General features: G+C 40.2%; 2 protein-coding genes across 3 annotated transcripts; one reads left to right on the top strand and one right to left on the bottom strand.

Moving 5' to 3' along the window:
• Positions 1 to 1,020: 1,020 nt before the first annotated feature.
• LOC135252946 (small ribosomal subunit protein eS27-like) lies at positions 1,021 to 4,119 on the bottom strand. Of its 2 annotated transcripts, none has more exons than XM_064331624.1 (4): positions 3,980 to 4,119; positions 2,233 to 2,341; positions 1,932 to 2,042; positions 1,021 to 1,477 (listed from the first exon to the last, which is right to left on the bottom strand). In XM_064331624.1, the coding sequence occupies exons 2-4, from the start codon at positions 2,324 to 2,326 to the stop codon at positions 1,449 to 1,451; spliced, it is 234 nt and encodes a 77-aa protein (XP_064187694.1). In that variant the 5' UTR covers positions 2,327 to 2,341; positions 3,980 to 4,119; the 3' UTR covers positions 1,021 to 1,448. The 2 variants fall into 2 exon arrangements, with proteins under 2 accessions (XP_064187694.1, XP_064187693.1); XM_064331623.1 differs by lacking the exon at positions 3,980 to 4,119 and adding an exon at positions 3,274 to 3,434.
• A 102-nt stretch (positions 4,120 to 4,221) lies between these two features.
• LOC135252942 (ras-related protein Rab-8A) lies at positions 4,222 to 13,476 on the top strand. The gene is made up of 8 exons (XM_064331618.1): positions 4,222 to 4,358; positions 5,932 to 5,992; positions 6,216 to 6,276; positions 7,171 to 7,248; positions 7,459 to 7,548; positions 8,663 to 8,728; positions 8,965 to 9,015; positions 9,166 to 13,476. The coding sequence occupies exons 1-8, from the start codon at positions 4,235 to 4,237 to the stop codon at positions 9,256 to 9,258; spliced, it is 624 nt and encodes a 207-aa protein (XP_064187688.1). The 5' UTR covers positions 4,222 to 4,234; the 3' UTR covers positions 9,259 to 13,476.
• Positions 13,477 to 13,927: the final 451 nt, after the last annotated feature.

Below are 13,927 nucleotides of genomic sequence, written 5' to 3'. Positions count from 1 at the left end.
TTTCAATCTAATAAATTTTTACAAAAAAAAATCTTAGTATTCTGGTACATACAACTGAGGTGATCTTTTTAACTTCCAAAAGGGAAGATGTTGTCTACATGAAATACTCCAGATGCAATATATGAACACTTTCTGACATTTGGACACTATTAAGCAAAGGTAAATGTACAAAAATGGAATTCCATCTGCCTTTTGAGTACACATATATATTCACATACATGTATACGTACATACAGATGGGCATACTATGTGTGTTTCCTCTTTACAGATGAGATTTTAGGGCCTATAGTTTGAGTAAACTTTGGAGGTCTAGACCTTTATCTAGACATCAGTGTTTGTCACTGGAATGCAGCATCAAGGCGTGCCAGTGTAATCTATACCACTCCAGGACCCCAGGGAAATAGGAATGGTGTAATTACAGCATGCAGTAAGAGAACAGCACACCAACTACAGGGGACTCTAATGAAGACCATCAATTCCTCATTTCTGTGGAAATCCACTTTGGCAACGATTCTCCACCCACTAGTTACATAGAGGGAAGTATATACTTTCTTACATTTCCAAAATTGAAGATGTCAGCATATGGACATGACCTGAACCTGTAGGAAATCAGCCGACAGAACTGTAGAAACAATCTAGTCACTGATTTTTCTATCCTCATATTTTAGAGTGAAATTTGCATTTGTATAGGAACCAGTACAATTATGTACATATAATCATGTTATTTTCTAGCACTACCATGTAGCAGTAAAAAGTTTGGTTTGTTCCTTCTATGACCCCTAGTGGATAAATCATGTTTGTTATTATTTCAACATACTGAAGCAAAAACACAGAAACAATACACTTGTAGTTAATTATGCTTGCATGCTCATTTATGTAAATAATAAAATCTGTTCATTATGCAAAATGCACAAATTAAATGTGTGTGAGTGTGTGGGTGCATGCACGCATGTGTGTCTCCGCCAATATATACCAAATATATCCAAATCAGAGAGCCAATAATTTCAATAAGGGACCCCGGGAGGTTAATGAGTCTTTAATCACAGAAGTTGCGAATGCATACATAGATTAGATAAACTGGAGTACCTCAGCCATCAAGGTTACTTCCACAAGAAATGCTGCTGTCCACAGTAAGAACAATACATACAGCATTTAGAAAAATTGCTTAAAATCACATTGGAGTGAGGACAACAGGCCATATTGCATCTTTGTGCACAAGACAGCTTGGCCCCATTAAGCGAATCCTTGCACAATTATGGATCCAAGGGCCATAAGTAACCTAGGTATTATCTACCAGGCAACCCATTCTTTACACCTGATGTTCTTTTCTCTGTTGTCTTTGACTAAACATGGCCATGTGACTCCCACCTGCCTGCTGGTCATGCACTGGGGATAGAGACTGGAAGATTGGGTAGAGACTCATCTTCAGCTTCCTTCTAACAAAAAGATCAGCGAGGCTTTCTTCTAAAAGAGCAGCCTGGTAATGAAAAGGAAAAGAGGATTTAAATAATTTCACCGTTACTGTAGTAGCAAAAAGACTGACCAATGCAACGCCCTTTTGGAACAGCATCAAGACATCAATTCCACTGTCAACAAAACTGCAGTCTATAGACAGGTGGGCCTCGATGGAAAAACAAACAACTTGCTAAGACAGATCTTAATAACACTGGAGTAAAGCAGGCAGCTGTGGTTTGTTTATTATATTTGAAAAACATCTGCAAAGCAGATGATGATGGACTTTGAAAAGAAAGTGGATAAATGGCAAAAATAAATATTTTTAAAATAAAGCTAATCCACTGGTATTATAGTTTAGCATACAGCTGTCATAGGGCATCATTCCTTTCATTGCGTTGTTATGACCATAAAAAATGGGGGCCCCAAACAAGGGCCTTCAGACAGGTGATTCTGGGTTTGCACTCTTTGTCTCTTACCTTCAGTGAGACGACACTTCCCACCTCTAGGCTGACACAGGACGAAGGAGCAGCCACCACACGGCACCACCCCCTGGGCATGGCTGAACACCGTGGTGATCCTGTAGCAGCCTGACACAAATACGGAACGGGGTAGTGGTGTAGTTAGAATGGCGTGGTAATGGGTGCACACCCATGCACTTACCCTAAAGGTGTAAGCAGGTCAAACGGAGCCTCCTTGACCACACCACTCTCAGGTGTGCGCTGCATGAAATGTCATTTTTCTGACACTTCTCTAATTCTTTTGTTCATCTTTGCTCACCTGGGCATTTGACATCCATGAAGTAAGAGTTGGGACTTTGCACAAGTCTCTTCTTCTTGTGTCTCCGACATTCTGCCTCAAAGGCAGGGTACATCAGGTCCTTGGCATGCTGTAACCAAAAGAGAAAATGATTCATTGATTCAGGTGAGACATCGTCTCTGGAATTTGGCCAGGAATGGTCTACATCTAACCCTCAACATCAGGGCCTCAATCTCCAAGCCAGGAGGGTGAGAGTGTCTGCATATTTTTTGTGGTTTCCTTTCAATCAGTAGATAATTCAGGCCTGAGAAACAAGGAATGTGGTCTCTAACGACTGCAGCACTCCAGGACTGGAGATCGAGACCTCGGCTCCATACCGACTGAAATGCGTGTCTTGGATGCCCCCTGCTGGTTAAACCTGGTGATTGCCGAAGAGTTGCAAGATCTTGGCACAAAACGTAGCACCACTTCCTTGTTCGTGGGCATCAGTTCTGATCACACCAAACGCAGCACCACGGACCTCTAGCATTGTAAATATACGTCAGCCTAAGCTTCAATTACCGCCTCCAGCCTCTCTACGTACTTGCGCATTGCCTTGGCTGAACTGACACTCGTGAAATACCGTCAGATGTATATTATAGACATGCCCGGACTTGTAGCCTAATGTAGGCTGCTAAATGGTGGGTGATGACGAAGTGAAGTTTTAATTAAAGTGACATGTTTGAAATAACGATATAGACTTCACAACCTATTCCTTTTTGTTTTCTGTAGAGAAGCACAAAAGCACTTTTAAAACATGAACTGTAAACTTTAAAGCCATTGCACAGCTTTCCTTTCGTAGGCTAATTATCAAACATCTTACCATAGGGTTATTACTTATTACTAAACTAAGTAATATTAAACGTAAACGTAAAATAAAACGTAAAAGTAAACGTAAACTCATAAAAATTTGCATTATGATAAGCTTTGAATTTAAATAACCAACAAGCAAATTACCTGTTTAATTTCACAACATGTCATATAATGAGATAACTACGCATAAAATGGATCAAATCTACCTACCGACATTATATATTTTTTTCTTCGGTTAGATGTATTCGTTTGTCAGGGATCGATATCCAGAAATCTGGAATAAACAATAGGCTATAGAGATTCAGCTTCAGATGAACTCAAACACAAGTGTTTAGATTTCCCTGCCCACCCAGTGTCAATCATTAACGTAACAACGTAGGCCTACGTCACAATCGTTCTCCAAGGGGCAGTGCTTTTATAATAATAATAATAATGTTCATTTACTCACAATCGCCGGTATTTATTCATTTAAATGTAATGCACAGAAATAATCAGTGTTTGCAGAATGCCATGTTTGGTTGAGAAGCTTATTTACTTTACTTAACAGTGTTACTTATTTTACTTCTAAAGCTTATTTCAACTGAGCGATCTAGCAGTTTCTGTGACAAGGTTACAATATTTACACACACTTCAAATAGAAGTGGTCATGACAGGTTCTCATATCGAAGACTTTCTTCATGACTGTAATGAAAATACTGGAACCAAAATCACATGAATTATAATTACATCTAGATGCAGTTCACACAAGTAGGCTATTCTTAAGTAGGGAAGTTGTGCCGGATCTATGCAGGCTAATAAGGGGTCGCAAACTGCATTCCTCTCAGTAGGGATGGATAGCACGGTGCAATGGCAACATCACGCAACCCATGTTCTGCACTCGCGGACCACTTTGGCGGACAAGTGGTAAATGCATTACCGAAGTCTGCACTTCATGAAGTCTTCAGGGCTTAGCGTTAGATTTGGTTCCCTCCCAGGGAACCATTTTGCATGATTGACGTAGAGTCAGCTGAACTTCCGGAGCCACGACGACTGGGGCTGACTCACAGTTGAGAGACGTGTCTTGAGTCCAATTAGACTTCAGTTTTGTTAATCTTATCGCTCCGCCAGTCTCTTTTGCTACCACGCAAGTTCTTCGCTAACACCGGGCGGGATTTCCGCAATAGCGAGTAATATGGCGAAGACTTACGATTACTTGTTTAAACTACTATTAATCGGGGACTCTGGAGTCGGAAAGACTTGTGTGCTGTTCAGATTCTCAGAAGATGCCTTTAACTCCACATTCATCTCCACTATAGGTATGTGATGCTTGTTTAGCCAGAGTACAAGCAAGTCTTGTTCGAAGGGGTGGAAGCTCTCTGCGCCCAAACATCTCCTGTTCAGCTATTAGAACCCGGGTGTGGGACTGTATTAGTCTACAATAACTAGTCTAGCTAACTATGGTTAGCACCGTAACATTAGACAAGTTCTGGAAATATCGTATGTGTTATGAATTCGTAAGCTAAATTGCACAGTGCATTAACTAAATGTTGGTTTGCTGCGAGGTAGGTAGGTAAGACTGTTTGATATGGGCCGGGGCAGGGGTAGTTAGCGATAAGGGAAATGTTGAACGGGTCGGTATCGTGCTTGATAGTTAGCTAGCTGACTGCTGTATTTATTGCTAACCCAGATCAAAGCTTCGTATATAGTACTGTAGCTAGATAACTGGCGTAGCTGTTCAAAGGGAGCACAGCACGAAGGTTTAGCTTTAATGCTACGTCTGCTACTAGCTAGGTAGCCGACTAGCTGACGTATAGCTGACGCTATTCTGAAACTAAAGCCGACAGCAAGTTCCACAAGTCTAAAACTGTACACTGGTGAAATCTATGTGAGCTACCAGGCAAAATACGTAGCCAACTAAAATTCAGACAAGATGGACTAGTCTTGTTAAATGCTTAGTTGTCACACGTTATCTAATGTTAACTATAATTAACATTCGAATGGGAATCCTCAATGTTCTGAAGTAAAGGCTATTTTCTATTTTTTAAAGATGCCCTTATACAAAGTGATGTACAAAGCTCTAATTTTAACGTAGTGTTCATTTATACAGCTGGATTAAATACAGAAGCAGTTCAGGTTAAGCTCCTTGCTCAAGAGTACAATAGCAGTGCCAAGTCCACTTCCCTAACCTACTCTACACGGCCACCTAAGATCAATTAGTAGCAACCTTAAACTGATTTATAATGATTAGATAATTAGTGATTAGCCAATACTTTACATTACACTGATTTGGTAAACACTTTTATCCAATACTTAGAGGCCTAAATATATTATACCCTTATTTTAGGCCAGTGTTGGTACATTACTCCCAAAACCAAAACTCTTGACAGGTGTGAGTGAGTAGCCAAAAAAAGGTTTCCTGTCTCTAGGAAGTGATGCTTTGTTGCAGTATTTATTCGTTGTTAATTGGTGGTGGTGGTGGGGGTGGGGGTGGGGTGGGTGTAATGTCACAGTGTGAGTGATTTCGATTGGACAGGATTACCTCCATTACTTTCACGTGCATCAATGCTCTCCTCAATGGGAAACATAATTGTAGGAGTGCATTTTCAGTTCTTATATTACAGGTCAAGGTATGAGGAGTTCTATTTGGAAGGTTTTCATACCTTGACAACAGTGATATTAATTATTGTATCCAGTAATACCCATGTAAAAAAAAAAAAAAAAAAACTCTTTCTTGTATGTGGAAGTGTGCCCCTTGTGGCTGTAGCTTAAAATATCTTACACCTGAGGCCTGCATGCACACAAGGTGTCTGCTCCAGATGAGTCATTTCTATTGTCTTGATATCCTCCCACTTAGGCTGATCTTTGTCATTATCTCTTCTTGCATCCTAGGTATTGACTTTAAAATTAGAACAATAGAACTAGATGGAAAGAAGATTAAGCTACAGATATGGTAAGTCACCCAAATCCCAAAATCCAGTGTGCTGAGCATCTGTACTGTATATGCCTATTCCAGCTGTTTTCATTAGGACAGATATTGGTGTGATGCAAACCTGAATTTCGAAATGGCATAAAGTGGCCTTAACCGCAAATAGCCCTTGGCGATGTACTCGGAGCTTCAGCCTAGCGATTGTCTCAATGGCGGCTCATTAAAACGGTGTGTTTGTGTGTTTCAGGGACACAGCTGGCCAGGAGCGATTCCGAACAATCACAACGGCGTACTACCGGGGAGCCATGGTGGGTCGCCTCGAGACGCTCACGCTTCCACCCCGAGCTACGTTGGCACGCCATTGTCCTTAATCGAGTTCTGCAGAGAGCAGCAACATTGTTTCTCTCCTTGCCCTTTTAAACCCGAACTGTGGCTTGAATTCCAAGCCAGTGCGGGTCCCTCCCTGCATTGTTGTGAAGGGATTTGCAGTTCTGTACACACCTGTTGGTGGTATGCATGCACTGCATCTGCCACACAACATCCAGTTTGCATCTGCGATAAGCTCCCGTGCACAAGTCTGTCAAGCTCATCCTGACCATTTCATAGCCTGTTGAGAGTGAGGAAGGCCCCAGTGCTTGATAAGGTATCCCTCCCCATCTCAGAGAATGGTTCCCCTGTTATTTGGCAAGGAAAAGTGCTGTGTGAGCTTTCTCTCAGTAAAATTCAGCTTTCTCTCGTGCAGTTTCTTGAAAATGCCACGTCAGCAAAAACTGCAGTACTGCCAGTTTCTCACCTAATTTGCCACAGCAGGCTTTGAATTTTATTGTGTGAATGACCATTTTTCAGAATTACAAGACATAAAGTTGCATGAAGCTTATCTATTTTTAAATCAAAGTTTTGCAAAAATTGCAACTAAAAAATGTAAGGTTGAATTTCAAATGCCAAACTAGTCGGCCTTACCCAATGCTGTATATGCTGTTTAGGTTTTTTGGGGGGCGGAGGGGGGGCTGTGAAGTAGGATTTTTCCTCCAGCCCTGCATTGCTCTATTGCTAGGTTAAACTTGCATTATTTCATATTTAAATATTTCTAGTGTGAATGAAACTTTAAAAAAGGTAACCTACTTGCTATATACTCAGTTTGTGATGGAGCAATGAAGGTTTCAGTTATTTATTTATGTTGTTGATCTTTGATTGTGTTGCAGGGCATCATGTTAGTCTATGATATCACCAACGAGAAGTCCTTTGACAACATCAAGAACTGGATTAGGAATATAGAGGAGGTATGGTTCAGGATTTGGTTTGCCAAGCTGCACATTAAAAAATTATATATATATATCTTTCATTGTATTTTTTATGTCTGTGAATGAAATAGAATTATTTGTATCTCAGAACCGTGCATCAATGTTGTTTTCCGTTATGTCAGCAGAAGTTTCAGCACAGGTTATTTATGTCTCACTCTTTTGTAACGTGTTCCCTCTCCGCACATGCAGCATGCATCAGCTGATGTGGAGAAGATGATTCTGGGCAACAAGTGCGACGTTAACGACAAGCGGCAAGTGTCCAAAGACAGGGGGGAGAAGGTAAGCTCCAGAAAAGTGTGCTGTCCCATCACCTTATTTAGAGTCCCGCAACCCCACGCCCACCTACCAACAAAGGCCAACAGGGCCTTTTGGGAGTGGCACATGGGCCCCATTGTTATGTTTCTTTCAAGGACAGCCCTGGGGGAATAACATGATCTTGGGGCCTGATTTACTAAGACCTTTAGCACATGCGAAACCTTTTAGCATAAGCAAAATTAATGAGACAACCAATCATTTGTGCAGAACAAATACCATGACCAATCTTTGGCCATGTTATTGGTTTTGCGTTTGCTAACAGGTTTCGCACGTGCTAAAGATCTCAGTAAATCGTGCCTTTGATTTCAAATTATTGGTTTTCTTTGGTTCCTTTTGTAACGTATATTTTTTTTAAAATTAGGATTTACAATTTAAAAAATAATGATTTTAATTTTCATTGCACAGGGTCTTTAAATACGTGTCATGGTTTTATATAGTCTGTCTTTTACCTCTTGACAGTGTGCTTTATGACTCATTATGACCTTCATAAATCTTGGGACACTTCTGCGCTATACACGTCTGTGCTGTAACTGCAGTTGCTATGCTCACCCATGACGTATAATTTGTTCTGGTGAGGTAGAATGAGATCATGTGAAATATGTTTCCAGTGAGGTCACTGGAGTGTTGTGTGAGAGGGGTGTTAAAGGTGCAAGGGGTAGTGCATGCTGGACAGTTCCAGCAGTGCAGATCTGCCTGAATTCAGGGTCTGCATATTGTGTTATCCTGTTTTTGTCAAGGAAATTTTTTCACTCATCACAATACAAGTAAAGATATTGCATGCTATTACACTGGCTTTATTGTCTTTATTTGGGAAAAATATTGATGTGGATTCACAGTGCTGGACAATCTTGGTTATGGAGTGTGTCACTACAGAATTTGTGAGTTCTCTGAATGCTTGTTGCCAGTGCTTGACTGGACATGTCTAAATCCAGTGGTAAGCTAGCCATAACGCAGAGATTGGGAAACCATCTTACAAACGTATTGTAATACATTGTAGTCCAAGGCCACGTAGTGGTGAGTAGATTTGCTTTGTTAGGATCAGCTGAGTTTCTGTAACTTTCATTTCCCCTGTTCCCAGTTGGCGTTGGAGTATGGCATCAAGTTTATGGAGACCAGTGCCAAGGCCAACATCAACGTGGAGAACGTGAGTGTACCCTTTCTGCTAAACGTCTGTGGAATTAGTTTTCCCAGCTGCCAGTGGGTAGCAACATTGCAGAGTGACGGTCGGTGTTGTGCGACCCATAATTACTGAAATATTTCCGTTTTGTGTAGCTGTCGGGTTCAACTGTTCATCAGTCAGTGAAAGGGTTGTTGTGTGTCTTTGGCTGATGTGCTGCTCTTTTCCGTCTGCTGTTGCCTCAATGTCTTCCCCCCCCATAGGCCTTCATGACACTTGCCAGAGACATCAAAGCGAAAATGGACAAGAAATTGGTAAGAGCATTTGTCATCGAGTGTTACCATCCACTCTGGGGGGAAAAGAGGCTTTTTGATGTGTAACCTGGTTGTGTCATCAAGTGTTACCTTCCACTCTGGGGAAAGAGAGGCCATTTGAAATGTGTAACCTGGTTGTGTCTTTTGCAGGAGGGCAACAGCCCCCAAGGCAGCAGTCAGGGGGTGAAGATCACCACAGAGCAGCAGAAGAAGAGCAGTTTCTTCCGCTGTGTCCTGCTGTGAGGACCCGTGGCCTTACTGTCCGCCCTGCGGCTGGACATAACTAGACTGTGCTTCCTCAGAGCCCTTGCTCTCCTCCTCTCTCTCTCTCTCTCTCTCTCTCTCTCTTGCTTTCTGTAATTTCCCCTCTCTCCATTTCATTTGCTCTGCCTCTCTGTGCAATGGCGGACAAACAACACCCCACCCCCACCACCACGGTAACCACAGCCACCATCTCCTCAGTCTCTGAGCAGGTGATGCGACTTTGCCAGGTTAAGTTCTTGGATGGTCAGTTTTGGGGCTGTAGTGGGTTGGAGGAGAAGGCAGGCGAATCCTGAATAAACCTTTTGCTTACGTTATTTGGTTCTTTTAAAACTGCTACGTTTTAACTAACGCTTCCCAACCTTGTGAATTCACACCAGCCTTTCTCGTCTCCTCATTACAGTTTCATATTTGATAATGACACAGTGCAGAACATTTGGCCTATTAAGTTCCAAGGTGGAGTTTGACCTGGATGCACTGTTGGATATGTCAGGCCTTACTCAAGTTTTTGTCTTAAATGGGTCTTAAAAACTTTGAAAGTACTCACTTAAAACAGTTGAAGACTGTTGTCTAATCTAAGCAGTATTTTGTCGAGCTTTGGTGCTTGCACCCTGTCTTTTTGGTTGTTGTTCTGTAGGTGGAGTCTGGATCTGTTTTCATGGGGTTGGGAAACATTCAGGTTGGGCTGGTGTTCCCGGAGTCTCACCTTAGACTTCTCAGTACTTACTTATAGTTCATTAAATTTTCAGGTTAGTATTTATTCCAAGTTACTAAAGGTATTCTGTTTTCTAAACCAATTATTTTATTTTATTTGATTGCATTCCTTGACAATCATCCTATGACTGATTTTCTTTTTCATTTGCAGTTGCCACACTTAATGCATGATTTTCAAGGGTTGATTAGCTTAATGCCTTAATATCAAGTCCCCCCCATCTCTTTTAGAACCTTTAAAGTTATGACCCTACATACTTGAAAATTAGTGTCTATTTTGGATATGAAGTTCACATTCTCTATGGTGATTCAGTAGTTTATTGCAGATTTGCCCCTGAGATCGGTGGTAATTTGAAAATATTGTGCCACTTTTCAGGTTGCTCTTTTCCATTCATATATTTTTGAGCCGTCATGCTTAAAATGGCATATTCTGAAATTCCTTGTTTGTTCCGAGCTTAGCTATTGTTACTCAACACTTTGTGGCTTTCTTCTGTCTGTCACTTATTAAACCCACACAAGTGGCGGATTTATCGCTGTAAGCCAGACACAGAAAATGTTCAGACTTTCCCTGCTTTAGCTTGTTTGTGCATAAGTGTTTAATATTCAGCAGTAAGTATTCTCAACATTCCAGAATGCAGCCGAGTGGCTGTTTATTTTGATGAGCAATTCATGGTACATTTCCTCCCTAACATTATAACATCGTTTCTTTCTTAGTATCTTGAATGTACAGTTTCCCCCAAATTCCCTCCGATCTTAACAGCACTTCAGCCCCTGTCTGTTTCTTGTAGTTGGTGCCAATTGGTAACTTCACAGTATGTCACCAATTTATCCATGTACTGTGGAGTAATTGAGCATGTGGAAAATAACAGGATGCTTCTGGCCATTTACAGGTGGCATCCCGACTAACTTGGTGATATTTTTTATTTTCGAGTTTTCTTTCGCCATTTACGATGTCTTTCTTCTTTAATGACATCAGCAGTGCTTGCCTCTAGCTCAGATGTATGACCACGGAAACTGAGGTTGAGCCTTATTCGTGGCAGTCGGAGGTTTCATGGCTTGTGAATCCAAAAATGCGGATATGAAAATGTACCACCCATAGAAAACCCAAAGCACCAGTAAGAGTATATTTTTAAGAAATGATAAAAAAATGATCTTCAATATGTATTTGGCTGCTTTTCAGCCCTGGTCCTGGTTTACTCTAGTCTTATTTTGCCTCGTGCTCTTGTCTTGTTGCTGTATTATGATGCCTCTGTGTGTCTTCTTTTCTTGGTGCTGCTGAGTTTCTGATTGCTTCGGCTGTGGCCGAGAATGAGGCCAGTCTTGCGTCAGGATTGGCCGTTTATTGCGGGGTGTCCGATCATAAGGTGATGAATTGGTATTGTCTTGTTTCCTCATTGAAAGTATGCAGGATTTATTATCATGAGGTTGCTACTGTAACAAAAGACATTTGGTTATTAAAGCCCAATGCATTATTCCATTTCTCAGTCAAAAGTGCATACATATTTGCATGAATCTTAATTGATACAGTAAAATGGTGGGCATGTAAAATTAGGAATTCACAAATTCTTCACATGGATTAGTTTTATTTTTATGATACTCGATTGTGATATTAAGCTCCATAGAATGTTCTGTGTTCAAATTTGGCCTAGTGGTATTAAAAATTGAACTCTTATGTGCACAACTTTTTTGGATTCCAAAACTCTTAACATGTGAAACAGAACATATATATGCCAGATACCATCTCATAGGCAACCCAGAGACTTATTTGAATTAGTTAATTTTGGTATTCACTTGCCAGTATTAAGTATATTTCTGTACATGAGTGCCAGTCGTCTCTCTTGGGCATTTGCTTGTGGATGTTCTCAGTGTTTCCCATTTGAAAAAAGAGCTGACTTGTTTTCTCTACATTCTCCTGTTTTGAAATCAAGAAAGGCTTATTCCAAAGTTTGTATTGGCCTTCAAGATTTTGTGAGTCAGAACCTTTAATCTATAGGAGGCAATGTAGTGGCACAGGTCAAACTAAGAGAAGACTTTTCAGCATAATCAGGAATCATAGTAAACCAGTATCGTGTATCTACTTATGATTTGAAAGAATTTGGTTCCAGTTTGGATATCGCAGGCAGTTGAATGAATATTCTTTGTTGTCAGTTACAGGGTACACGTGGCTTAAGTAGAGAACAGCAAGCCAGCATTCGTGACTGCAAATCAGATCAAATAAGTACTGTTGTGGAGAAAACTGGCACCATATTTTAATGAGCAATATACAATTGTGCTTTGAAATGTTAAAGTGCCCTTGTTAATGCCTGCCATTGCGATGCACTTTTTCCGCAAACAAAAGTATGTTCCAGAAGGGATTGGGTGTTGAAGGGGTCCCTTTTGTATGTGCTTCCTTTCACAAAACCCAATTTTGTTCTTGCATGTGTTTCCATTAGCGACTTCTATAATGATGGTGAGTTGTATTTATGAGTGGTAATGCTAGAAAGAGGAACTGCAGGAAGAACTTGCACTATTTGTTGCAAGGCATGGCGTGCAGTCTAATCTCTGGGTTTGTCCTGTTTCCTCTTCCTTATTACTATAACCCGCAGCAATACACTTGTCTTAATTCCACCAGATACTTGATTTTGGAACTATGCATCATGAAGCAGTTGTGGACATCTGCATTTTTGTACATATATAAATGAGAACATAACCTTTTTTTTTTTTTTTTTGCAAAGTGCAAAGATTTCATTAAGGAAAAAAAAAACATTCCTCTATGTGCACCTTTCTGTCTTCCCTGTGCTTTTTAGTGTATATAATTTCTTTTTTGTTTTTAATGTTGAATTTGGCAGCGCTGTCAGCAAATATCTCTGTAAACCAATTTCTTTGAATTAAAGAACAAAAATGTACTTTTCCTGCCCAGTCTCCCCACTAATGTTCGGTCTAGCTGTATTAGGAAAAATGAAACCATTGGTTCTGTTCATATTGTGTGAGTGTTCTCTTTCATTCAGGCATTTGTCTGTCAAAGATCTATGTGGTAGACCAGAGCAACAGCAAGTATTACTTTGACAGACCTTGAAACAGTGATTAAAGATGTGTAAACCTGGTGTTTGTGGGTTTCAAAATCATCAATATCTCTGAAAGCATGTCCCCAACATAGGTTGAAAAGGTTCTGCCTGCAAGGTTCCCTTCATTTAGTTATTTTGTTCACAAAGTTGCTTTTGCATTTATTTGGATTATTCCACTTAAAAAAAAAAAAAATGCATATCATTAGCATTCTCTTGTTAGTGAGCGGAACTTTGATTTTGTTGTTGACTTTGAGTTAAATGGGGTGGGGGTGGGGATGTGGGGTTGAATTGCATTTTGACAGTAATTGTACATAATAGAAACTAAAGAAGAGGGGAAAAAGAACTACTTTGATTGTACTGTACTTTCTAAAAATCTTACTGAATTGATCTACAGATTTGTAGATATGTGTAATTTGATGATTTATTAAAAAAGATTCTTTTAAAATGAGGTGAGCATTTATTTCTCAACAGCAGCTGTAGTTTCTCATATAAGCTTTTTCATTATGAACAAACCTCAACAAATGACTTAAGTAGTCTTCAGGTAGCTGCACATATATTTGATCTAAAAAAAATCTAACTATGCATTTTCAGACCGTTTTTGTTGGTTAAACCATGACACAGCCTGGAGCAAAGCTCCTGTACAGTGCAAGAGACTTCTGAGCAAATATTCAGATTAGTGCTCAACTGCCAGCTGTCTGCAGTATGTTAGGTGGTATAATAATTTCTGATATTTATAGCAAAAGTGTTTTTTATGAAAGGGGCTTGCTCAAGACACCAAGTATCTCTTCATATTTGGCAGTCAGATAACCAAGTAGACAAAGCCAAATTTCCAAAACGGCATCCATCGATTTTATAAATAAAATTAAAAAGAACAAAAAGAGTTTCTTCGTGGAAAT

Source organism: Anguilla rostrata, chromosome 4 (genome assembly GCF_018555375.3).
Source record: "Anguilla rostrata isolate EN2019 chromosome 4, ASM1855537v3, whole genome shotgun sequence".
Lineage (NCBI taxonomy): Eukaryota > Metazoa > Chordata > Actinopteri > Anguilliformes > Anguillidae > Anguilla > Anguilla rostrata.
This window is presented reverse-complemented; position numbering and strand designations above follow the sequence as displayed.

Coding starts and splice junctions, on each gene's coding strand:
- LOC135252946 (XM_064331623.1), bottom strand. Junction 2,043..2,232: donor CATGGATGTCAAATGCCCAG/GTGAGCAAAGAT, acceptor TATTTGTGTCAG/GCTGCTACAGGATCACCACG. Junction 1,478..1,931: donor GAAGTGTCGTCTCACTGAAG/GTAAGAGACAAA, acceptor TTTCATTACCAG/GCTGCTCTTTTAGAAGAAAG.
- LOC135252942 (XM_064331618.1), top strand. CDS start 4,235: ATGGCGAAGACTTACGATTACTTGTTTAAACTACTATTAATCGGGGAC. Junction 6,277..7,170: donor CGTACTACCGGGGAGCCATG/GTGGGTCGCCTC, acceptor ATTGTGTTGCAG/GGCATCATGTTAGTCTATGA. Junction 8,729..8,964: donor CCAACATCAACGTGGAGAAC/GTGAGTGTACCC, acceptor CCCCCCCCATAG/GCCTTCATGACACTTGCCAG.